The sequence below is a fragment of the Ahaetulla prasina genome, chromosome 1 (genome assembly GCF_028640845.1).
Source record: "Ahaetulla prasina isolate Xishuangbanna chromosome 1, ASM2864084v1, whole genome shotgun sequence".
NCBI classification, from domain to species: domain Eukaryota; kingdom Metazoa; phylum Chordata; class Lepidosauria; order Squamata; family Colubridae; genus Ahaetulla; species Ahaetulla prasina.
Window position 1 is genome coordinate 315,195,120 of NC_080539.1, and position 23,736 is coordinate 315,218,855.

General features: G+C 37.9%; 2 protein-coding genes across 4 annotated transcripts in view; one reads left to right on the top strand and one right to left on the bottom strand.

Moving 5' to 3' along the window:
• Window positions 1-1,613: 1,613 nt before the first annotated feature.
• DTD2 (D-aminoacyl-tRNA deacylase 2) lies at window positions 1,614-17,859 on the bottom strand. 2 transcript variants are annotated; one of them, XM_058162229.1, is made up of 4 exons: window positions 17,694-17,859; window positions 8,031-8,100; window positions 6,039-6,378; window positions 1,614-4,864 (listed from the first exon to the last, which is right to left on the bottom strand). In XM_058162229.1, exons 1-3 carry the CDS (start codon window positions 17,802-17,804, stop codon window positions 6,053-6,055), a joined length of 507 nt encoding a protein of 168 aa, XP_058018212.1. In that variant the 5' UTR covers window positions 17,805-17,859; the 3' UTR covers window positions 1,614-4,864; window positions 6,039-6,052. The 2 variants fall into 2 exon arrangements, with proteins under 2 accessions (XP_058018212.1, XP_058018211.1); XM_058162228.1 differs by lacking the exons at window positions 1,614-4,864; window positions 6,039-6,378; window positions 8,031-8,100 and adding an exon at window positions 10,534-11,367.
• A 4,949-nt stretch (window positions 17,860-22,808) lies between these two features.
• NUBPL (NUBP iron-sulfur cluster assembly factor, mitochondrial) overlaps window positions 22,809-23,736 on the top strand; it is a 66,201-nt gene continuing 65,273 nt past the window's right edge. Inside the window, exons 1-2 of one of the 2 annotated variants that reach the window (XM_058162232.1) lie at window positions 22,809-22,891; window positions 23,363-23,510. In XM_058162232.1, the coding sequence (XP_058018215.1) occupies window positions 23,411-23,510 (100 nt within the window). In that variant the 5' untranslated portion in view covers window positions 22,809-22,891; window positions 23,363-23,410. Of the gene's footprint in view, window positions 22,892-22,934; window positions 23,119-23,362; window positions 23,511-23,736 lie in introns of those variants that run through there. The other variant, XM_058162230.1, reaches the window with a different exon arrangement.

The window sequence follows — 23,736 nt, forward strand, 5'->3', positions numbered from 1 at the left end:
GTCAATTTTAGAATTGGCAGGGAGGCAATTTGAGAATCATATTTTATTTCAATTCACTCATTTGAAAGTCAAGAACTACAGAAGTTATACCACTGTACTGAAGACATTAACAAAGGAGACAGAGGTGGAATTTAGGCCCATATTAGGAAGATAAGAGGTTAACCATGCTACAATCCAGCATCTATAGACGCCATAATCCTGCCCAAAGTCCTTCCAAAAATCTCCAGAATTAAAGTGTTTATTAAGAATTATAATTGCAAAGATAAAGATACAAATATAGAACTATTAATCTTCTCATCGTTCCCATCACCAATCTCTTTCCATTTGTGACTATATGACTGTAACTTTGTTGTTGGTAATCCTTATATTGATATTGATTGTTCCTGATTGCTTATTTGTACCCTATGATTATCATTAAGTGTTAAATTGTACCCTATGACCATCATTTGTGTTGTAAATGTTGTACCTTGATGAAGGTATCTTTTCTTTTGTGTACACTGAGAGCATATGCACCAAGACAAATTCATTGTGTGTCCAATCACACTTGGCCAATAAATTCTATTCTATTCTATTCTATTCTATTCTATTCTATTCTATTCTATTCTATTCTATTCTATTCTATTCTATTCGAAAAAGAAAAAATGCAGAAAATAGAAAAAAATAATGTAATGAAAAAGAAATATATAAATTGACTTTATCACAAATATAAACAATGTTAGTAATTTATTACCTTCTCTTAGAAGACAATAAAGTATCTTCTCTATGGAAGGGAAAATGAATTAAATATGGGAATTAGATATGTAATTAAATAAACAATTTAATTAAAGTGTTGTTCTTTAATTTTAATATTTAATAAATCCCTAAAGCCTTGTCATTTCAGTCCTGATCAGCAGAAGTCCATTAAAGATTACCAGAAATAATAAAGTATCTATTTTAACATTAATAAGCATCGAATAAACCAACTTTATATTCCTTACTTTTAACAATCTTGATCTTCAAATAATGTTTTAGAATGTGAGTTCTTTTCATTTTTTTCTTTGTGCTTTCTAACAAAATTCTTCAAAACTTTAATAAGCCTCTTTTGTAAATCCAATATAAGAAAATTATCCAGGTCACTCTCTTAGTTTATTTGTATGTTCCTTTTAATTAATAAGACATCATCAAGTTTCCTTTGTAGTTTAGTGTGGCATCTTTTCCCATATCATTCTTATAGGTTATCGTTACTAAATATACTTTAAAATAGGTCTCAATGTTATCAGGCAAAACCTGTTCCTCTTCCAAACCATTTTTAATACTATCTAAGGAGCAGACACTCTTAAAATTAGCTCCTAGGTCCCTGGTTCAAAAATATCTTTCAATATATCCAATATTAAAATATTTTGCTTCGTTCTGTATTAGTAAGTCACATTTAAGTGTTCTTTAATTTTAATATTAAGTTCCCTCTGTTCCCTGTAGTATTCAAAGTCTCATTCAACCATGTTTTTAAGAATTAAAAAAAAACATTTTCCTATGGTAAGGTCATGATCAATTCCAAAATCTTTTCAAATCCATCTGGACCCTTTGTTTTTAACTTTCCAAAATCAAAATTCTAATTACCCTTTTCCTATTTATTAAAAAAAATGTATGTGTGCATACATGCATCTCTGAGATTCCTGGCAAATGCCTGGACAAGTTTTTGTGACACAATTTCAGAAATGATTTACCATTGCCTGTTTCCTAGAGAGAAAAAGAATGATTGATCCAAAGTCATTAAGCGGTCTTTCATACCTAAGACAGGAATAGAACTCATGGTCCCCAGCTTCTAGTCCAGGGGTGTCAAACTGGCGGCCCTGGTTGCATCACGTGTAGGCCACGCCCACTCGTTTCGCGAAACATCATGTGACGGCAATGTGATGCCGCGAGTTTGACACCCGTTTTCTAGCCTATGCTAGAGCAGTCTTCAAAATTGCAAGCACCTATGCTACTGCCATTCCAGCCTTTCCCCCACATCAGCACAACAGAGATGCCAATAAAGCAACAATTTTGACGCAGGTGTGGGAGGTGAGGTGTGTTTTTGGAGCTCTGCAGCCACCAGTAAACTGAGAAGTATCGCAGCCTTCTGTTTTTCCTACAGAGGCAGTGAATAGTCAGAAAAAATATGTACCCAGGAAAAGAAAGTACCCAGGAAAAGAAAGCACAATTTAGTAAGATGCAAGAGCTCTACCTACTGGCCATTAATAGAGTAGAAAAAAAGAAGAAATCCCAGAGAAAGGGAATAAAAGTTATAATAGGCTCTGTAAGAAGGAACCATTGATGCATATATGATATAGATCATAATCTATAGATAATAATAGTGTAGAGTAGAATAAACATTGTGATAATAATAGAAGATAGGATAGAGGTAATAGGAAGTATGTAGTCTCTCTGTGTGTGGGTATGTGCATATTTGTAGACCCACGCAATCGGCTTGTTTCCGCTTGCCTAATTGCTGCTTCTTTCGGGCTCGCTAAGCCTTCGGCTGCTGCAATCAGTTGCATCAGCTAGCAACTGAATCTGCCTGCCTGCAATCCATCTCCTCGGTGAGCAATTCAATCTGCCTGCCTCCAATTGGGTAAGTAACTGGGGGGAGGACTTTAAAAAATAGTTAATTGGGGTTTTTTAAGGAGTTTTTTTTTAGACAGCAATTTAAAGTTAAGGAAGTTTTAAATTTAGCTGCTTTTATCTAAAAATATAAATAAAATAAAATAATAAAAATTTTGTGCAGCTTTCAGAGATTTGGTGTTTCTATAGTTTCACTCTAACTACAAAAACACACAAAATCTCACAAAGCTGTATGTGGCATTTTGTGTGTGTGAGTCAGTTATGTTGTGTGTGTGTAAAGTGTGAAAGTTGGTTTTTGAGCTTTTTGTGGCTGTGTGAGGTTCCTGCTTGTTGCAGGGGCCATTTTGGGTGAAGTGCAGCTGCTTTTACATTGTGTGTGAGTCAGTTGTATTGTGTTGTGTTGTGTGTGTGTCAAGTGTGAAAGTTGGTTTCTGAGTTTTTTGTGGCTGTGTGAGATTCCTGCTTGTTGCAGGGGCCATTTTGGGTGAAGTGCAGATGCTTTTACATTGTGTGTGAGTCAGTTGTGTTGTGTTGTGTGTGTGTATGTGAAAGTTGGTTTTTGGTATCTCTTATTGTTTTGTGTACTTTGTTTATGATTTTTATTATTGTTATTGACCACGCCCACCTGATCACCTGACCAAGCCACGCCCACCAATTATGCTATGCCCACAGAACCTGTAGGGAAAATTTTTAGATTTCACCCCTGCATGCAGGATAGAGATAATAGGACTGTGTGTACATACAGTGTGCATGTGTGCTTGTATATACAGTATGTCACAGAAGTGAATATATCCGCTCACATTTTCTAAATATTTAAGTATATCTTTTCATGTGACAACACTGACTACAATGTAAAGTAGTAGCTTGTGTAACAGTGTAAATTTGCTGTCCCCTCAAAATAATGCAACACCCAGCCATTAATGTCTAAACTGCTGGCGACAAAAGTGAGTGCACCCCTAAATGATAATGTCCAAATGGGGCCCAAGTAGCCGTTTTCCCTTCCTCATTTCATGTGATGCGTTTAGTGTTTCAAGGTCTCAGGTGTGATGGGGGAGCAGGTGTGTTAAACTTGGTGTTATCACTCTCACTCTCTCATACTGGTCACTGAAAATTCAACATGGCATCTCATGGCAATGAACTCTCTGAGGATCTGAAAAAACAATTGTTGCTCTACATAAAGATGGCCTAGGCTATAAGGAGATTGCCAAGATCCTGAAAATGACCTGCAGCACAGGGGCCAAGACCATACAGTGGTTTAACAGGACAGGCTCCACTCAGAACAGGCCTCACCATGGTCGACCAAAGAAGTTTAGTGTCTGTGCTCAGCATCATATCCAGAGATTGGCTTTGGGAAATAGACGTACGAGTGCTGCCAGCATTGCTGCAGAGGTTGAAGGGGTGGGGGGTGTTGTGACCTATGCCCAAGCAGTTATTACCAGACACAATCTGTCCTAAACAAACATATTTTATTAGAACAGCTGAGAATTACTTCATTCTCAGCATAGTCCAAATTAAGTCCAAAACAAAGTCCTTCAGACTTATCACAAACCTTTGTCTTCTTTGGCACCCTGCCAAAGGCTTTTCTTGGCAAGAACAAAGTTCAGAAACAGGAGACAAGAAACAATTGTAGCAACGTTGCTTTCCTACAAAGCATCCAAGAACCGCTGCTGCTCTTTTAAGCCTTATGGGAGGGACCAATCATCTCCTGGCCTTACTCTCGAGTCATCCTTTTTGCTTTAGCTGCTCTTTTTTTTGTTGTTGTTTACATTTATATCCTGCCCTTCTCCGAAGACTCAGGGCGGCTTACAGTGTGTAAGGCAATAGTCTCATTCTATTTGTATATTTACAAAGTCAACCTATTGCCCCCCCAACAATCTGGGTCCTTATTTTACCTACCTTATAAAGGATGGAAGGCTGAGTCAACCTTGGACCTGGTGGGACTAGAACCTGCAGTAATTGCAGGCAGCTGTGTTTTAATAACAGGCTTCTTACAGCCTGAGCCACACCGCGGCCTTCTGGCAGCTCTTTGCATGCGTGCACTAGGAACAGGTTCCTCCTGTTCCTCTGCCTCTCTGCTGTCCGCCTCTGGAGGCTCCGGAGTCCGCGCATCGCTCCCAGATGGCCCTGACCCCATCTCTGTCTCTGACGCAGAGCCCTCATCCAGGCCAGCTCCGCAGGCTGCTGCCGGACCACATCAGGGGGTCAGCCTGTCAGTGCTCAGACCATATACCACACATTGCATCAAATTGGTCTGCAGGGCTGTTGTCCCAGCAGGAAGCGTCTTCTAAAGATGATGCACAAGAAAGCTTGCAAACTGTTTGCTGCAGACAAGCAGACAAGCAGACTTAGGACATGGATTCCTGGAACCATGTCCTGTGGTCTGATGAGAGCAAGATAAACTTATTTGATTCAGTTGGTGTCAAGTGTGTGTTGCGGCAATCAGGTAAAGAGTACAAAGACAAGTGTGTCTTGCCTACAGTCAAGCATGGTAGTCATGGTTTGGGGCTGCATGAGTGCTGCCAGCACTGGACAGTTACAGTTCATTCAGGGAACCATGAATGCCAACATGTACTTTGACATATTGAAGCAGAGCATGATCCTCTCCCTTTGTAGACTGCGCCGCAGTGCAGTATTCCAACATGATAACGACCCCAAACACACCTCCAAAACGATCACTGCCTTGCTAAAGAAGCTAAGGGTAAAGATGATGGACTGGCCAAGCATGTCTCAATAAGGTTTAGATCTGGAGACATGACCTATTGAGTATCTGTGTCGCATTCTGAAACGTAAGTGGATGTGGGCAAGGTCTCTAACATCTACCAGCTCCGTGACGTCAGGGAGGAGTGGAAGAGGACTCCAGTGGCAACTTGTGAACTCTATGTCTAAGAGAGTTAAGGCAGTGCTAGAAAATAATGGTAGCCACACAAAATATTGACACTTGGAGCCCCATTTGGACATTATCACTTACGAATGTACTCACTTTTGTTGCCAGCAGTTTAAACATTAATGGCTGTGTGTTGCGTTATTTTGAGGGGATAACACATTTACACTGTTATACAAGCTGTATATTCACTACTTCACATTGTAGCCAACTGTCATTTCTTCAGTGCTATCACATGAAAAGATATACTTAAATATTTACAAAATGTGAGGGGGTGTACTTATTTTTGTGACATACTGTATGTCTATATATGTGTATAAGTATGAGTTTGGGCAGAAAAGAAACTATATAGATTAAGAGTTGGCTGAAAAGATTCATGGACCAAAACAAAAGTTTCTTCTGTTGAAGGTTTTTGTTTTCCATGATAGAATTATTGTTTGTTTTCAAACTATGATAAATATGAAATATGAGATAATGTAGCTAAAAATAAATATATTAATATGGACCTAAAGTTACTGGTGGAGATTTCTATTTTCTTTACATACAAACATTAGCATCAGATTAAAGATATTGTTACCTGTAGCACATGTCTCAAAACTCAATCTGATGGGTGAAAGGTCCATTTGTATCTACTCTTAATACTTGTCGGTTTCCATATGTGCCATGCTTCAGGACTACACCAGCTTCTGCACATTTGACATTAGCAGCCAGTTCCTTTTCACATTGAATCACAAACTGGGAATAGAGTTCTAGCCCAATTTCTTTTTCAATGTTGGCATGATATTGCATTCTTCTTCCTTTCAATTTACCACCCAGTGTGGCTTGTGGTATTACAAGTATGCTGCCTGGCAAATCCAAAACAGACACGTATTTGCCATCTTCGCATTCACTTAATTTCACATTCAGGATTGTATTGACTGCAAAAAATAGGGGAAAATACTTGATTAGTAGGTTCAAACACATCATACATTATCAATAACCCATGTTTAAATTACCTTTATTTATTGAACACATTTATACATTTATGAAATACATTTATTCGTTTTTAGTATGAAAAACCCTTAAAACAGGGATGTCCAAACTTGGCCCCTTGAAGAGTGGTGGACTTCAACTCCCAGAATTCCCCAGCCAACAACTTGCTCATATTTATAGCTCATGCTGGCTGGGGAATTCTGGGAGTTGAAGTCCACCACTCTTCAAGGGGCCAAGTTTGGACACCCCTGCCTTAAAAGAACCCACTTGTAGATTAGTAAAATAATACAGACCCTGCTCACATAGTCTAAAAAACATGATAAAGGAAAGAATGGGGAGGGGGAAAAATGAAAACATTCATGCACCAGTTCTTAATCATCAAATACTGTATAAATTGAAATGCGAGTACTGTGATGTTTCCTATACCAACTAAAATAAAACATTTATCTATATGCTAGTTCCCTCTACTGGCTCCTTGAAGCATTTATTTTTCTACACAAAGTCTAAAAATATTTGGAGCAAGGAAATGATTAAACTTCAACTAGATGACTTAGAGAACTGTTCTTTCTAAAAGTTTCCATCCAGCAAACAGTAAGCCCCATGACTTCAAACAACTTTCTGTAATATTGAGATGCCATTCTCAATATTTATTTACTAGTTGAAGTAAGGTCCAACTAAACTGTTTCTAAAGACTACTTCCTATGTATTTAATTACAGATTAATTAATTTAATTTATTATGTAGGAACTGATTTTGTTAAAACAATAATTTAAAAACTATAAAAAGATAAAACAGAATGAGGTACTTGTCTAACTTCTGGAGGCTTGGATATAGTGAAAACTAGACTAGCTCAGGTTTGCCGAGTTCTCTGGCACTGGTAAGTAAGTTGTGTGCCTATGATTTAGCTGTCTGCTGTATCTGTGTTGGTAGTACCTACAAAGCTAACCTGCTTCTGGTGCTTCTGGATGGAAAGTATTTGCTGATGATTTAACTGACTCATATACAATATTAGATATAGGGCCTCAGAAGCAACAAAGGATTTTGGCCTTATCTGTACTTTTAGAAGAGGATGTACAGTAATTGTACAGTACAGCAAAATAAACTGCTAGAAGTAGTTGATGACGTAAGAAAATCTCATCCCCGTCCCATTGATTTCTTAGTTCTAGTTTTAGTATAGTTTTAAAAAACCTAATCTGTGCAGTTTTAATGTTTTAATTATTTTTTCTTCTTGTTTTATAACCTGTAAGCAGCTGAGAATCACCTGACAGATGGGCGGCATAAAACTGTAATAAATAAACAAATAAAAATAAATAAAATGTTGATTTTGTGCCACTTCCCTTGTTTATTTCCAAAACAAACCCGAAAAGATTTTTTGTTAAAAAAAATTACATATAAATGATACTTAGGTATAAACATAAATATAAGAATTTTATTAATGTTTGCTGCCTATTAACAAGAACTGGACATACTGTATGTACAAGTGCAGTTTAGAAGGAAATGTCTGTTGTGGTTACAGAACAAACTTTTGTTTGAGCACAAACACAATAAACACTGTAAATAATCACTAGTTCTAAGAATAATTTATCTGAAAAACCTACCCATTTTGGGAATAATATCTTCACTGGCCCCTTTGAAGAAACATACATAGATAATAAGACCACGGTGGATCTATATAAAATGACAAAGATATATTGAAGTATTGTTACATATGAATTGATTGATTTGGATAGCGTGATTTACTTTTAATGTAATTTAAAAACAATATTCTGAGTCCAAATAGTACAACTCTACAATCCTACAAATTTCAATTTTTTAAAATTTCTTTTGTCACAACAGTATACACAAACAATTGTCATAGATAAAACAACATGTCTTGAAGAAAATATATAAATAAAAAATATGCATCAACTATATTAATTTGATATAATGAAGGGAACAATAGGACAGGAACGGTAGGCACTATTGTGCTCTTATGCATGTCCCTTATAGTCCTTTTAGGAATGGGGTGAGGTCAATAGTAGACAGTTTTTGGTTGAAGATTTTGGGATTTTGAGTAGAGACTATGGAGTCAGGTAATGAGTTCCAAGCATTAACAACTCTGTTACAGAAGTCATATTTTCTGCAATCAAGTTTGAAGCGGTTGACATTTAGCTTGAATCTATTTTTTGCTCTTGTAATATTGCGATTGAAGCTGAAGTAGTCTTTTATAGGAAGGATATTGCAATAGATGATTTTGTGTGTTAAACACAGGTCATGTCGAAGTTGTGAGATTTAAAACCCAAATTTGATATTCACAACTCCAAGACAAGTCTGATTAACAAAATCAAAGATTTATTGTAAAAAAATATGAAAATAAAATAAAATAAAAAAAGCGGTTGCAAGCGCGGCCTCTTAGACTCTTCCCAATTGGATTGAGTTCAAAGAGCGCAAGAAGCAGTTTTCAAGCTACACATTTTATACTCCTACACAATGCACGCCACGCCTAAGAAATTCCCCCCTTACCCACTTTGTCCTTTTAGTTGTTTTACACCTTTAAGGGTCATCTTGGCAATTTCCGTCCATTCTCTGATATCTTTTCTTATTTACTTATAATTTTCACCTTGGGCCGATGTTCCTGTCTCCTGATAGGATTTTTGGCTCAGGTGTAAGTTTCTGTCTCTGGGGAACTCTTATCAAGTCATAATACATTGTCTCCACAATTGATTACATTACCAATTGTAGTCACTTTGCATAGTCAGAAAACAGCAAACAAATAGTCTCACACTTTGGTATTACATTTGTTACAATTTATAAAAGAATAACCTTTATTTATTTCCTTTAATTCCATTCTTTTTCTCTTCTACCTTAATTATTCTTTTATACTTTTAATAATTCATAACTCCCTATGTTTTCTTTAGGTTCCTGTGGAAGCAAGTTTTTATATTCTGAATCTTCTTTCCCCAACCCCTGTTTTCCTACCTTCATTATTAACATTGTTTCTTTCCTTCCACTTTCTATTGAAGTTGTTATTAAAGTCATGCTTTTCATTATTAGTTTTATCATCATTTGTATGAGAGGAATCAAACATGGTAAAAACATAATAGCCAAGAATCCTAATATTGCAAATTTTGCTAATTCTTTCCAATTTGCAAACCATCCTCCGAACCAGTTATTTACCCCATCTAAGGTCAATCCTCTCCAGGTTTGGACTGGGACATGAGCTAATCTTATCTGTAATTTCCTTTACTACCTTTCCACTCTCATCTATTTCAGTGCAGCAATTACTCAAATTAATTACTTCGAGCACTGCTTGCAGCCAAATTACCCTGTTTAAATGGGCTCTCTGGTACCTAAAGTGCCATCTTCCACCCATCTAGCAGGTCCATAATAGTGGATGATCCTCTCTGGAGTCCAATCATCACCCTTCCAACTTCCGATTTTTATATCGCTTGGTTGTATGGCTCTTTTTGCTCGGACTTTATCTGATAAATCATCATACACAGTTAGTCCTAGCAATTGTTTCTGTTCAATGGGGAGGAGAAAAAACTTGGCTTTATTATTCCTAGGATGCAAGATCCATACCACCCCTTGGGTAGATACCCATAGGCATATTTTCCACATATCCAATACATACCTTCCGGGGCTACCCAGTCCAGGGTGTCGTTTTCAGGATCCTTTAAATAAGCCATCTCAGTTATTTCACTTAATATCTCCTCCTTTGATATTCCACTTTCCCCCCACCAACTGTTATTGCTCCATACAGTCAAGCAAATCATGTCCCCTACTGCTATTCTCCTATTTTTCCTTTTTCTTTCATAACATACTTTCCCTACTAAATTCGTAGTTAATGCCCAGGTCCCCTCTTTTCCTTTTGTGAAATTGAGAGTTTTATTTTTCCACATATTTATCACAATATCATGTTTCAATTCTTGAGCTTCCCATGGCCATTGTTCTCCCATATTTGTTCCTCCACACACAAAACAATTACTTACGATTAAAGTTTTAGCAATTTCTTCAGCCAGTTGCACAAACATATTCACTGCTTTCTTAGGAAATTCAGGTAATTCTAATTTCTCAAATTCCTGGTAATATGACCAAAAGATACTTTTGTATTGATTTTACCTTGGTTGTTTCTATTTTTAATACTAGCCACCCCCATGGATCCTTTCCGGTTCCGTCTATTCCTATTCCAAATTCTTTATATTGGATTCCTTGTTCTGTATTAAATTTCATTTTGTATGCAATCTGTTAAGTCAGTTTGCAAACAATCAGGAATCATAGTGTGGTATATCATTGTGTTCTCAATCTTCCCCTCTCTCTTTGTCATTTTTACGCATGGCTCTAATGGTTGGGCAGGTTTTAAGAGTATAATAAGACGGCTTTCCCACACGTACTACCTTGTAATGTGCCAATACATCTACTATGATCTTAATATCACACTCTATTTTACACCCTGTACACAGAACACAATCAATACAGTGAGAACAACAACAATACCCACAAAGGCACCTGCAAAACCAGCACATCCAGGAGATAGTGGATTTTCTCACTCTTTGTTTCTTTTGGTTGAGGCAGAAATATAAACAACAATACAGTTCTTGATAGAAAAATTTGCAAAGTTTTGATCCTTATGCCTCTATTACCCCTCCTTCTTTCAAGAAGATTGACTATTGGTACATTAAGTCCTTTGAACTTTGTCTTGAGTGGGTCTCCTTGGTGAGACTCCACCTCCCACCTCTCTGGGGCTGGCACGGGTCCTTTCACTCGAGTGTAGTGAGTCCAACCCTTCTCGGCTGTCTGGACTGCAGTTTCGGAAGTGAGTAGTACTTGGAATGGTCCCTCCCACTTCGGGGTTAACTTTTCCTCCTTCCAGCTCCAGATCAGCACCCAATCACTGTGGTGGAATTTGTGGACTGGAAACTCCAAAGGTGGTGTTCGAGCCAATAGTCCTTTTTCCTAAGAAAATCAAAATATCTGGACAGTTTATGCACATGTTGTTTCAACACTTTGTCTCTGGTTTTCAGGGAATCCATGCATATGCTTCCTGGATTGAAAGCTACTCCAAACAACAATTCATATGGTGATAATCCAATATTCTTTCTAGGTTGAGTGTAACAAAACTCTTGACACCACTGCTGCTGTAGCATTACTGCAGGGAAAATCTTCAACCCATCCTGTGAGGTGGTCCACTATGACCAATAAATATTTTACTCTCCCCACTTTTGGTAATTCTGGAAAATCCACTTGAATACATTAAATATCTGTCTATAATTGACTTTGCTACAGGATAAATTCCAATACAACCATAGCATTTTAAAAGTTCATCTACAATAGCTTGAATTCCCCAATGAGTCCCTTCATTAAGTTTTTCTATTTATTTTGGTGCTATTGGTTTACTTATTACTTGCCTCCCATCTGGGAGGAACCACTTTCCCTTATTGTTATTATTATTATATTTGGCCAAAGGCATATACTATCTCAAATGCACATCTGGAATCTGTGTATATTGTCCCAATTTTCCCCTCCAAAATACATAAGAGTTTGATTTAGTGCATACAATTCACAAGTTTAAGCAGATCAATTTTGAGGCAAACCCCCTGCTTCCAGGATCTCTTTAGTATGCCAGTTTATCTCCTTTCTCCAGGGGTTTTTCCTCCAATTCAGGCCTTATTTTAGTTTGTAAGTTCATTACTTCAGAACAATAATTTTCTAACCCATACTGATCCATTGATCTGGTGTTGGCTAAGAACTATGCTGGATTCAAATTGTGATCTGTAATTAAAACCCAGTCTGTCTGCTGCATCATATTTTAGATGGGGTGCTCACAATGAGGGCTCTCCCAAAGGTCAATTTCCTACTTTCTTAGACCAATATTGCGGTAGCAGCAATTGCTTGAATACATATTGGCCATCCCCTTATTATTGGATCCATTATTTTTGACAAGAATGCCACAGGCTTCTTTTGTCCTGCCCAGTCCTGAGCCAACACCTCTTGTGCAATTCCATTCTCTGTGTTTACAAATAGATGAAATGGTTTTTCCAAATTTGGTAAACTTAATACAGGAGCCTTGGTTAAAGCTTGTTTCAAATTTTCAAAGCTTTCTTTCGTATCCTCCCATTTCAAATTCCAAGGTTCAGATTGCATTAACTTTGCATACCGATTTGGTGAGATCAGCATACCCATCAATCAATCCAGAGTCTGCAGTATCCAACCAAACCTAATAATTTCCTTAGTTCTTGCTTGTTTTAGATAGAGGCTGAGATGCCACCTCTTCTATTCTATCAGGAGTGATTTTCCTACTCCTTCACTAATTGTGTATTCTAATGCTTTGTCCACTTAATCTCATCTCTGCAGTTAATACTGATATCAAAGCACACTGCCCGGTGTCAATTAAAAACACCACTTCCTCTTCCTTAGGTCCCACTACTAAATTTATCATGGGATCTCCGTGGAATCCAAAAAGGAATCGCCCCTGACACCACTACTATTGACTTTCATCTTCTACCATCATATTGTACACTTATGCCTCCCTTCTTCTGATCAGGCAGTCTTAAACTCTGTTCTCCCTGCCCCACCATGTCTTCTTCCCATTATCACTTGATTCTACCCTTGCATTCCTTTATTCCTTCCCTGTCTGAAGGTTCCCTGTGATAGCTAGCTGGGGTTTCAGATTTCCCTCTATCACTTCCTTACCGTTGCTACCATGTACAACATTCATAAGTTTCCAACATCTGCCTTCCATCCAGTCCTACTTTCTCTAACTCCGTCTCATAACATTCCTCCTACCACTGCCTTCCTGGCTTCCAAGTCAGCTATGTCTATGCAGATCAACTTCTGGCTTCCATCAAAACATCCTCTCTCCCTTCTACTATTGCATATCCATTACTTTTGTCCCCCTTCTCCCACTTGGGAGGATCCCTCTATAAACAAATTAGCTCTTTCTCCCAAGGGAAAATCCATTAAACCAAATTTAACCTTAGACTATAATACAACTACCCCAACAAAATGATGTTCAAGATCTAATCCTCAACTCCTTCAGGTGTTATTTTTGTAGTTCTTACATTAATCAAATGTATTTTGATTAATGTAAGATCCTAAGTATTTTATCTTTCTTTCTACATATTGTAATTGCTAACTCATGTTTGAAACAATTCCTAAAAGGGCAACAACTATATGCTGCTAACAAATAATGCCTTAGAATGGAGTACCTAAGCATTCAAAATCAGAGTATCCCACACACAGACATTAGAAGTTAAAAAAAAAACAGCTTCAAAAAAGAAAACACAAAATCTAAACGAGGTATTTTGGATCAATGCTCTGAAATATATTCGGGCCAAACTTTAGTATCTATTATCTGTTTTAAGTAAAATGTGAGTCAGATTCAGATTCCATTCAGATGGAAGCATATTCTCATTGAATAGGTTAAAACATTTGCAAATATAAGCAAAGTCTTTCAAAATAATTTCTTTTATATATAGGTTTAATTAAGCATTCTAAACAAAAATTTCCAAAAGAAAATAAAATCAAAATTGTATTCAGAGCAGAAAAGAAAATATATCTGCATAGCTTTTATATGCAGATGAAAGAGACCAAAACAATGAGAGGCAAGGCTGCACAAGCAGGTCTCCCATTTGCCCCACCTTTCGCAGACAGGCTCAACAGAGTGGGGGGGATGTAAGAGAAAAAAAATGGTTAAAAGGAGCAGAAAAGCCTCACTCCCCCTCCCTTTCCTACTTCTCTCTCACCTCTAAGGCAAGAAGGTCCTTGAGTAAGAGAAAGAAAAGTAACAACCAGCGAAAGGAAAAAATGTTTAAAACACTGCACAGAAATCTCACCCCTTTCCTCCATTCAGCAGTCTCTCAACAAAATAATTTTCTCCGTTTCTCCTTCTCTTTCTAGCTTTAGTAAATCACACATTTTTCCCATATTTTCCATGGGATCTTTCTCATTTCTTTTCCTTGCAACTTACTGTTTCTTTATACTAAAGAGAATTAAAGTACATTCACACCAACTTTTACCCTCAACATACTCACATTTGCACTGCAATCAAACTGCTTGTGTAAACCAATTTCACATGCAAAAATCCCCTTTCATGAAAAACAAACATTACCATTATTTCAGGGAGCTTTTTCACAAACCAATGAGCTCCATTTGCTAAATAATTTTGTGTACTATTATCAGAGGGTTTCATCCTCCATCTAGGTCAATCTGTAGCTCGTTCCTCAAGCGGTGGGAAAACTCAGGAAGTGGTTTTAATCAAAAATGTGATTTTGGGCCCTAACCACTGCCAGTTTCCCACAGCTTTAAGCCCAAGCTGAAAAATTTACTTAATTTGCTGGCCAGCCAAACATATCACAATCAATTCAATCCCATTCAATTCTACATGCACATCTAAGAATTTTAACAGAAATCACATCAAATTGTTCAAGTCAAATTACATAAAACATAAACTAACCATATCTTCTTTGGTCAGCCCGAGCTTCTAAATCATCTTACTGTATGGAGGGGCTTCCCCAACCTCTTAAGTATTTTTCCCTAAAAGACTATTTACAATTTGGGGTTCTTCTTAATTGTTTCAGTGAACTTCTCACTTTTACTCAAAGTTACATCCATTGTTCTATCTCCTCAAGCACTGGATTGTTGCTAATTGTTTTTGCCCTGAGGATGTTCTGTCCCTTCTGATTCTAGCTTGAATCTCCCAGCCAGCGCTGGCTTATTTTTAAAGATCCAGACTCTTCTCTATCTAGTTTGCACATCTCCCTTAGCAGCTGTCCTAAAAGACTATTGGAAGGGATTTCTACCTCCCTATTTGTTAGTTTTACAGTTACTTTCTTATTATTTGCTTTACAACAACAACAACTGTTTTTACAACAACAATTACTTAGACTCTTGAGAGTTTTCCTGACTATGGTTCCCTGAGGTTCTCGATCTTATGGCCACTCAAAATCCACAACACCAATTCGCTTCCCTTCAGGCTGGCCTTCCCCCTCGCAGGAGTTAAGGAAACGCAACCTTTCAGGTCCTCACTCGCTCTGGACTTACCAGTGTTCCCAGAACACAGTCCAACACACACACACTGCCATTATCGCAGAAACCTCCCATAATCGCTCTCCTGACCACCCAGGTACAATTGCATGTTTCCCTCCTTCGGGGCAAAAGTTTCCTACCTGGGACCTGTGCACTAGGATTACTTGGTCGTCCTGGACCTCTGTTGTTGACTTTCTTTCTCTTTCCTATTCTTTGATTTTGTAAATCAGAGTTGTTAATTTATTTTGGCTCGGAACCCGCAATGGGAAACTAGATCTCAGGCAACTCCAGGCAGTTGAAAACAACTGGCGCGCTCCTGGATTTTACTGAGAACAGCATCCCCTAGAGATTCTTTGAGCCCCACACTGGGCGCCAAGATTGTGAGATTTAAAACCCAAATTTGATATTCACAACTCCAAGACAAGTCTGATTATCAAAATCAAAGATTTATTGTAAAAAATATGAAAATAAAATAAAATAAAAAAAGCGGTTGCAAGCGCGGCCTCTTAGACTCTTCCCAATTGGATTGAGTTCAAAGAGCGCAAGAAGCAGTTTTCAAGCTACACATTTTATACTCCTACACAATGCACGCCACGCCTAAGAAATTCCCCCCTTACCCACTTTGTCCTTTTAGTTGTTTTACACCTTTAAGGGTCATCTTGGCAATTTCCATCCATTCTCTGATATCTTTTCTTATTTACTTATAATTTTCACCTTGGGCCGATGTTCCTGTCTCCTGATAGGATTTTTGGCTCAGGTGTAAGTTTCTGTCTCTGGGGAACTCTTATCAAGTCATAATACATTGTCTCCACAATTGATTACATTACCAATTGTAGTCACTTTGCATAGTCAGACACAAATAGTCTCACATTTTGGTATTACATTTGTTACAATTTATAAAAGAATAACCTTTATTTATTTCCTTTAAAGTCGACGGAGTTGTAAATTTTCTAATCCCAGGATTTCAAGTCTGTTGGTATAAGGTATTTTGTTGTTTTCAGAGGAGTGAAGAACTTTTCTAGTGAAATATTTCTGGACTCGTTCTATTGTATTTATGTCAGAGATGTGGTATGGGTTCCAGACGGATGAGCTGTATTCAAGAATAGGTCTGGCAAATGTTTTGTATGCTCTAGTTAGTAGTGTAGAGTTTTTAGAAAAGAAGCTGCGTAAAATTAGGTTTACAACTCTTAGGGCCTTTTTTGCTATGTAGTTGCAGTGGGCTTTGGCATTAAGGTCATTTGATATGAGAACTCCAAGATCTTTGACAGGGTGGGGGTCATCAGTTAGGTAATGTCCATTAAGTTTGTACTTGATGTTAGGGTTCTTTTTTCCAATATGTAAGACTGAGCATTTGCTGGTAATTAATTAATTAACAGCAAATTAACAAATTAAATTAATTAATTTGCTGATAATTAATTAATTAACAGATAAGATTTACCAAGTTAAATGAAGCTTGATTTCTTACTGAGTATTCAGGAAAAATAATTTATTTCAAAATACATTGATATAATGTTTGTATATCTGTTTTCAATGTTCGGCATGCTAAAAGCAAGTTTCACGAAGGAAACTCTTGAAGAGTTTATGCTAGACTAATTAGAAGACTTCCCTATTGAAATTCCAAATATTACACATTTAGAAATATATTTTAGTGACGAAAGTTTTAAATATTTTTATGTTCTAGATGTCCTGAAGACCTGTATCAAATTTTTACACGTATTTTGAAATATATTCAGAATAGACATATGGCTGCCGTTCTATCAACAGCATAAGAAAAATCGGAAGGTGCCTACATATTTTTGAAAATAAATATCATTTAGTGGGTTTAGTACAAGCTGCAGAAGAGATGTGCGTTATGTCAGTAGATGTCACACTAGTCAAAGCAAGCGAATTTTCACATGCGGTAAAATCCTAAACTATTAAGTATTTTTTTCAGTGCCGGAAATATTTCTAGTAAGTTAGTTTGGGCACCAGAGGGCAGGTATGTTAATAACCAGGTGAAGTACTTCCGTATTATTAAAAATTCGTTACGGATTACTGCAATAATGCACATTATGAGTTCCTGTTCCTTTCAGGAAGGCAGATTACATAAATATGAAAATCTAATCTGCGGTGTTGTAGATAGAGATGGGAACTCCGGATCTCTGCGAATCTCGGAGACCGGTCTGTAGGGGAGTTGCGACGAGAGTGATACAAGCATGCAGCAAAGCGAAGAGAATTTGACCATCAACCCGCAAGATTTGCAATGCTAATATTACCTCTACCCATCTGGCTTCGGAATCTGGCTCAGCAGGCTTCACTTGCAGCTGCGCGTGCAGACACTGCTGCAATATCACACGAGCCAGTGGACTCGGGTTTGGGTCAGCCATAAACGCACGCACACAAACAAACGAGCAACTCAGAGGAAAGCAAACGCGGCGTCTAGTCTTTTTCTCAAACTCCTCCTCCAGTTCCTCCTCTAAGATGACGCAAACTGCTCCCGCTTGTTTTCTTCGTAGCCCTTGACTCTTCATTGAGGGGTAATTCGTTTTTATGCCCCCTTCACACAATGTACTAAACTAGAAAGCAGTACAAATCATCCATTGAATTGGCTGAATTTAGAATTATTTCACAAAACTTGAAAACACAAGAGACTCTTAATTGGTTCCTCCTGTTTTCTAAATCAGGTATATTTAGAATAGAATAGAATAGAATAGAATAGAATTTTTTATTGGCCAAGTGTGATTGGACACACAAGGAATTTGTCTTGGTGCATATGCTCTCAGTGTACATAAAAGAAAAGATACGTTCATCAAGGTACAACATTTACAACACAATTGATGATCAATATATCAATATAAATCATAAGGATTGCCAGCAACAAGTTATAGTCATACAGTCATAAGTGGAAAGAGATTGGTGATGGGAACTATGAAACGATTAATAGTAGTGCAGATTCAGTAAATAGTCTGACAGTGTTGAGGGAATTATTTGTTTAGCAGAGTGATGGCCTTCGGGAAAAAACTGTTCTTGTGTCTAGTTGTTCTGGTGTGCAGTGCTCTATAGCGTCGTTTTGAGGGTAGGAGTTGAAACAGTTTATGTCCAGGATGCGAGGGATCTGCAAATATTTTCACGGCCCTCTTCTTGATTCGTGCAGTATACAGGTCCTCAATGGAAGGCAAGTTGGTAGCAATTATCTTTTCTGCAGTTCTAATTATCCTCTGAAGTCTGTGTTTTTCTTGTTGGGTTGCAGAACCGAACCAGACAGTTATAGAGGTGCAAATGACAGACTCAATAATTCCTCTGTAGAATTGGATCAGCAGCTCCTTGGGCAGTTTGAGCTTACTGAGTTGGCGCAGAAAGAACATTCTTTGTTGTCCTTTTTTAATGATGTTTTTGATGTTAGCTGTCCATTTGAGATCTTGCGATATGATAGAACCCAGAAATTTGAAGGTTTCTACTGTTGATACTGTGTTGTCAAGTATTGTGAGAGGTGGAAGTATGGAAGGGTTTTTCCTAAAGTCTACCACCATTTCTACGGTTTTGAGTGTGTTCAGTTCCAGATTGTTTTGGTTGCACCACAAGGCTAGTCGTTTGACCTCTCGTCTATATGCGGATTCGTCATTGTCTCGAATGAGACCAATCACTGTTGTGTCATCTGCGAACTTCAGTAGCTTAACTGATGGATCATTGGAGATGCAGTCATACATTTATGGAACATTATTAAACTCAACTCTATTTAGTATTTTTTAAATGTACTGTGACACAGCCAAATGATTGAAAGAGAAAGGAAGACTGATTTTTATGGAAGTCAGAGGACTGCAATAAATTTGGTGAAATGAGTAAAGGTGGTTCAAAGACTAGTTAAAAAGGCAGGAAATATCTAGATACTAGGAATCTGGATGCCTGGAGTGTAATTGGCTGGAGATATAACAATGTACAGTTCAGGTACAATGAGCAGTGGTTATAATGCAGTACCGCAGGCTACTTCTGCTGACTGCTGGCTGCCTGCAATTCAATTCTCACCGGCTAAGGTTGACTCAGCCTTTCATCTTTCTGAGGATGGTAAAATGAGGATCCAGATTGTTTGGGACAATATGCTGACTCTATAAACTGCTTAGAGAAGGCTGTAAAGCACTGTGAAGCAATATATAAATCTAAGTGCTATTGCTATAAGGGGAGATGGGTAACTTGATGATGAAGTGAAATAAATAGGTTCTCACTTTGTGATTCTCACTATAGTGTGAAGAGGAAGAAACAAAGCTTAGAGATTGGAAAACATCCAAAAAGATGTGGTGGTGTTGGTAGGAGATGCATGCAGATCATGGACTCTGGAATAAGTTAGTTTTGTCCCAGAAGGAAAGTGATTAGCTGAGGGAAGCCAAAAAAGAGCTAGAGTTCCACTGAGTCACAAGGATTTCTCAGGAATGGAAAAGAAAGAAGGCAAAAGCTGTAGGTTGAATAAATGGTGACTTCTGCATCAAGTAGCTTAAGAAAGCAAAAGGGAAATAAAGCAAAGGTTCCTTGACAGAAGCCCCCTTGTCTGTTTATTGGTGTGCCTACCTCCAACTTGAGCTCAAGAGTAGGTAAATTCCAACCAGAAAGGGAATCAAACGGGTTGGGGAGGTTTGAGACCAAGAAGCCATTTGTATGAGGGATGGATGAGCAGGAGGTACAAGAGGAGCTGATGCAATAGCAAGAGGAGAAGAACTCTGCTTTAGGAGATATTTGCAATGCTGTTGAATTGTATCAGCATCTTTGGAAGTAAAATTTATTGAATTTCCAAAAAGGGCCTCTGTGGATTTTGGATGCCAGGGAGAGATTGCATTCTCTAAGCAAGCCTCCCATCACTTCAAGTTGGGATTCACTCCCACTGAGCTCAATAGATACTGTTATGTCAATTCAGTTGTGCATTTTATCTGTGTAATTTGGATTGTAGTTATGATTGTCATCTGATGCAAGTAGTAAAATAAAGCTGTTCTCAAGTTTTTGGTTCTGAAAACAAGAAAAATATATAGTTTGTTCAGAACAAGAAATGTCATGGGTTGTATTAGATATAGAATGAGGGATGCCCTATAGAGCACCCTGCTTAATAGGAGGCTGAAAAAAGGATGTTGCTTTCAGATTGGAGTCAGGAAACTGACCCAGACTTTTTTTGGAGCTTCATTTGGGGTATAGTTTTCTCAAACTTTGATCTAGTTACTGTGTGAAAAAGAGTGTCACCCAAAGAGTCATGTACTTTAGAGGGAAATTTATTGTTTCTGACTCCATCTTTTACATCCAAGCAACATAAAGGGGCAGCAGGCACCAGCTGCAATCATTTTTAAAATGTATTTCCTTTCTTAGGTAAACTAGCACAACTATGCTAGGACACTTGCTTTTTGTATGGGAGGAGAAAGTGGGATGGATAAAAAAGAACTAAAAACTTTAAAAGGCAATTTAAAAAAAATGATGCCATGGATACTAGACTGTTTTAGAGATTAGTAATATTGGGGGTTGCAACTCTTGCAGTATTACTTAATTAATTATTGATTGGCATTGGGGGCACTCCTGAGGTGCTCATCGCCTAGAAGCGCCCAGCGCTAGTACCTCCAACCCCATTGGGGAAAAGCAATGAAAGCGTTTTACTCCGTTTTGAAGAGGTTTGAATGACAGGGGACTCTTCCCTCCATGTCCCTCCTGTGCCTGTGTTCTAAAGATGCTTATCTTTAGAGGGAAAAGCAAAGAGGTTTGCTTTTCCAATTCTCAGAAGATCTGGTTGGGGAACTCTCCATCCTTACAGTAATGAAGATGCTGTATCTTGAATGTATCCTTTCACAGCTGTTAATAGTGCGGTGGGAATAGGTGGGAATTTTTTGACACTCTGGTACATAACAAACTTCTCCTAAAACTAAAATCCTACGGCATCTCCGGACTCCTCCACAATTGGATAACAGCGTTCCTGTCAAACAGACAACAAGTGGTCAAAATAGGCAGTGCCCTATCAAATCCTGCTCCTGTCAATAGCGGTGTTCCCCAAGGCAGCGTTCTAGGACCAACACTCTTCATATTATACATTAATGATCTCTGTGACCATATTATAAGTAACTGTATTCTCTTCGCTGACGAAGTTAAAGTATTTAACACTACCAACAATACAGCTACCCTTCAAAAAGACCTTGACTTTGTGTCGGAATGGTCAAAAACTTGGCAACTCCAAATCTCAACCAGCAAATGCTCTGTCTTACACATTGAAAAAAAGAATCTAAATACAAGCTTGATGGACTAATTACCTTGTAGTTGACCCCCACCCCATTAAAGACCTTGGAATTTTCATATCAAATGATCTAAGTGCCAAAGCTCACTGCAACTACATCGCAAAAAAGGCTTTAAGAGTTTTAAACTTAATCTTAATCTTCTCCAGAAACACTACACTACTAACCAGAGCATATAAAACATTTGCTAGACCAATTCTTGAATACAGCTCGCCTGTCTGGAACCCATACCTCATTTCGGACATTAATACAATTGAGCGTGTCCAGAAATAATTTACAAGAAGAGTTCTCCACTCCTCTGATTACAACAAAATACCTTATGCCACCAGACTTGAAATCTGGGTTTAGAAAATTTAGAACTCCGCCACCTTCAACATGACCTGAGTTTAACTCATAGAACAATCTGTTACAATGTCCTTCCTGTTGAAGACTACTTCAGCTTCAGTCACAACAATACACGAGCACACAACAGATTTAAGCTTAATGTGAACCTCTCCAATCTTGATTGCAGAAAATATGACTTCAGTAACAGAGTTGTTAATGCCTGGAATGCACTACCAGACTCTGTTGTCTTGTCCCAAAATCCCCAAAGCTTTAACCAAAAACTATTTATAATTGACCTCATCCCATTCCTAAGAGGTCTGTAAGGGGCATGCATAAGAGCACAATAGCGCCTACCGTTCCTGTTCTATTGTTCCCTGTGATTGTTATTACATACGTATGATTATATTTATGCTTATATATCGTATAGTTATTTCATGCTTATGCTTATATATACTGTTGTGACAAATAAATAAATAAATAAATAAATAAAAGGTTTTGCTGTCGCAGTCTTTAAAAGATTCGAGACTGTTAAGGAAGGAAGAAACTCATTCAATCGGTGTTTCTCAACCTTGGCAATTTTAAGATATGTGAGGTTTAACTTTAACTCCTAGAATTCATCCGCCACTGTCCTGAATTGCCAAGGTTGAGAAACGTATGAAATACAGCGCAGTGGGCGAGGAAAACGCTGGAAGAGTCTTTACTGTCGCAAGTGCCGTTCTAGCCAATACAGTCTACTCTATAGTTCCCCGAGATAAAAAAAAAAAAACACAAAAGAACAGCTCTAGCTTTATTGTCCCGGAAATGATTTAGCAAAAACTGGTGCCTGGAAGTGCATAGTTTGCAGTTTCTCACCGGGGACCCTTCCGGTTTGGTTCCTTTTATTTCCTTTAAGACTTAGGGTGAGCGCCTCATCTCAGAATGCAAACTCTATCGTTTTAACTCTTTAGCTGTCAGATTCACCTGAGCGCTAAACTGCATAGTGCAATTTCCTTCGCAGAAAACTGTAGGGGAGCTGCTTGAGAATAACTCCTGCTAATACTGAAGGGGATTTCGAACAAGATAAATGGTTGGCAATCGGTTCTCCGTAAGGCTGCTAAACCGAGTGGCGGCAAATTTGAAAAAAATGGTAGGCTTTTAAGGTGCAGGTCTTTGTCTCGCTCGTTTCGTAAGTGTGATCCATGACTTGCTGTCATATGCAACAGTAATGTAGCAATATTGTGGAATTTTAAGAGGTCCAAGAAGAACAGCAGGCAATTACTGTGAGATGGGACATCTTCCTAGGTTGCTTTTTTTTCTTCAAATCGGCAAACTCTTAACGCATACCGTAGATCAAGTCTTTGAACATGTACACTCTTGCTTTTTCTTTAAAGTCATCAAATACGAAGGATGATGTCCTCCAAGACAAACGTAGCAAGATCATGGCTAGAGGGCTTCCGAAACAAAAGCCGATTGAAGGAGTTAAGCAAGTGCTGCTTGTAGCTTCTGGTAAAGGGGGCGTAGGAAAGTCCACAACGGCTGGTAAGTCGTTCATATTGTATTGGGAATATAGTATATGCATATCTGTGTTTAACGTTTTAATGGATGCATTCCATTTATCGTTACTGTAATTATTACATTTTCTTAACATAACATAACATAACATAACATAACATAACATAACATAACATAACATAACATAACATAACATAACATAACATAACATAACAACAGAGTTGGAAGGGACCTTGGAGGCCTTCTAGTCCAA

Bases quoted from the DNA above. Each gene is read 5' to 3' on its own strand.
- DTD2 (XM_058162228.1), bottom strand. From the start codon at position 17,804: ATGGCTGACCCAAACCCGAGTCCACTGGCTCGTGTGATATTGCAGCAG. The intron at 11,368-17,693 runs GTAATATTAGCA...TGATTTTCTTAG, and splicing joins CCGAAGCCAGATGGGTAGAG to GAAAAAGGACTATTGGCTCG.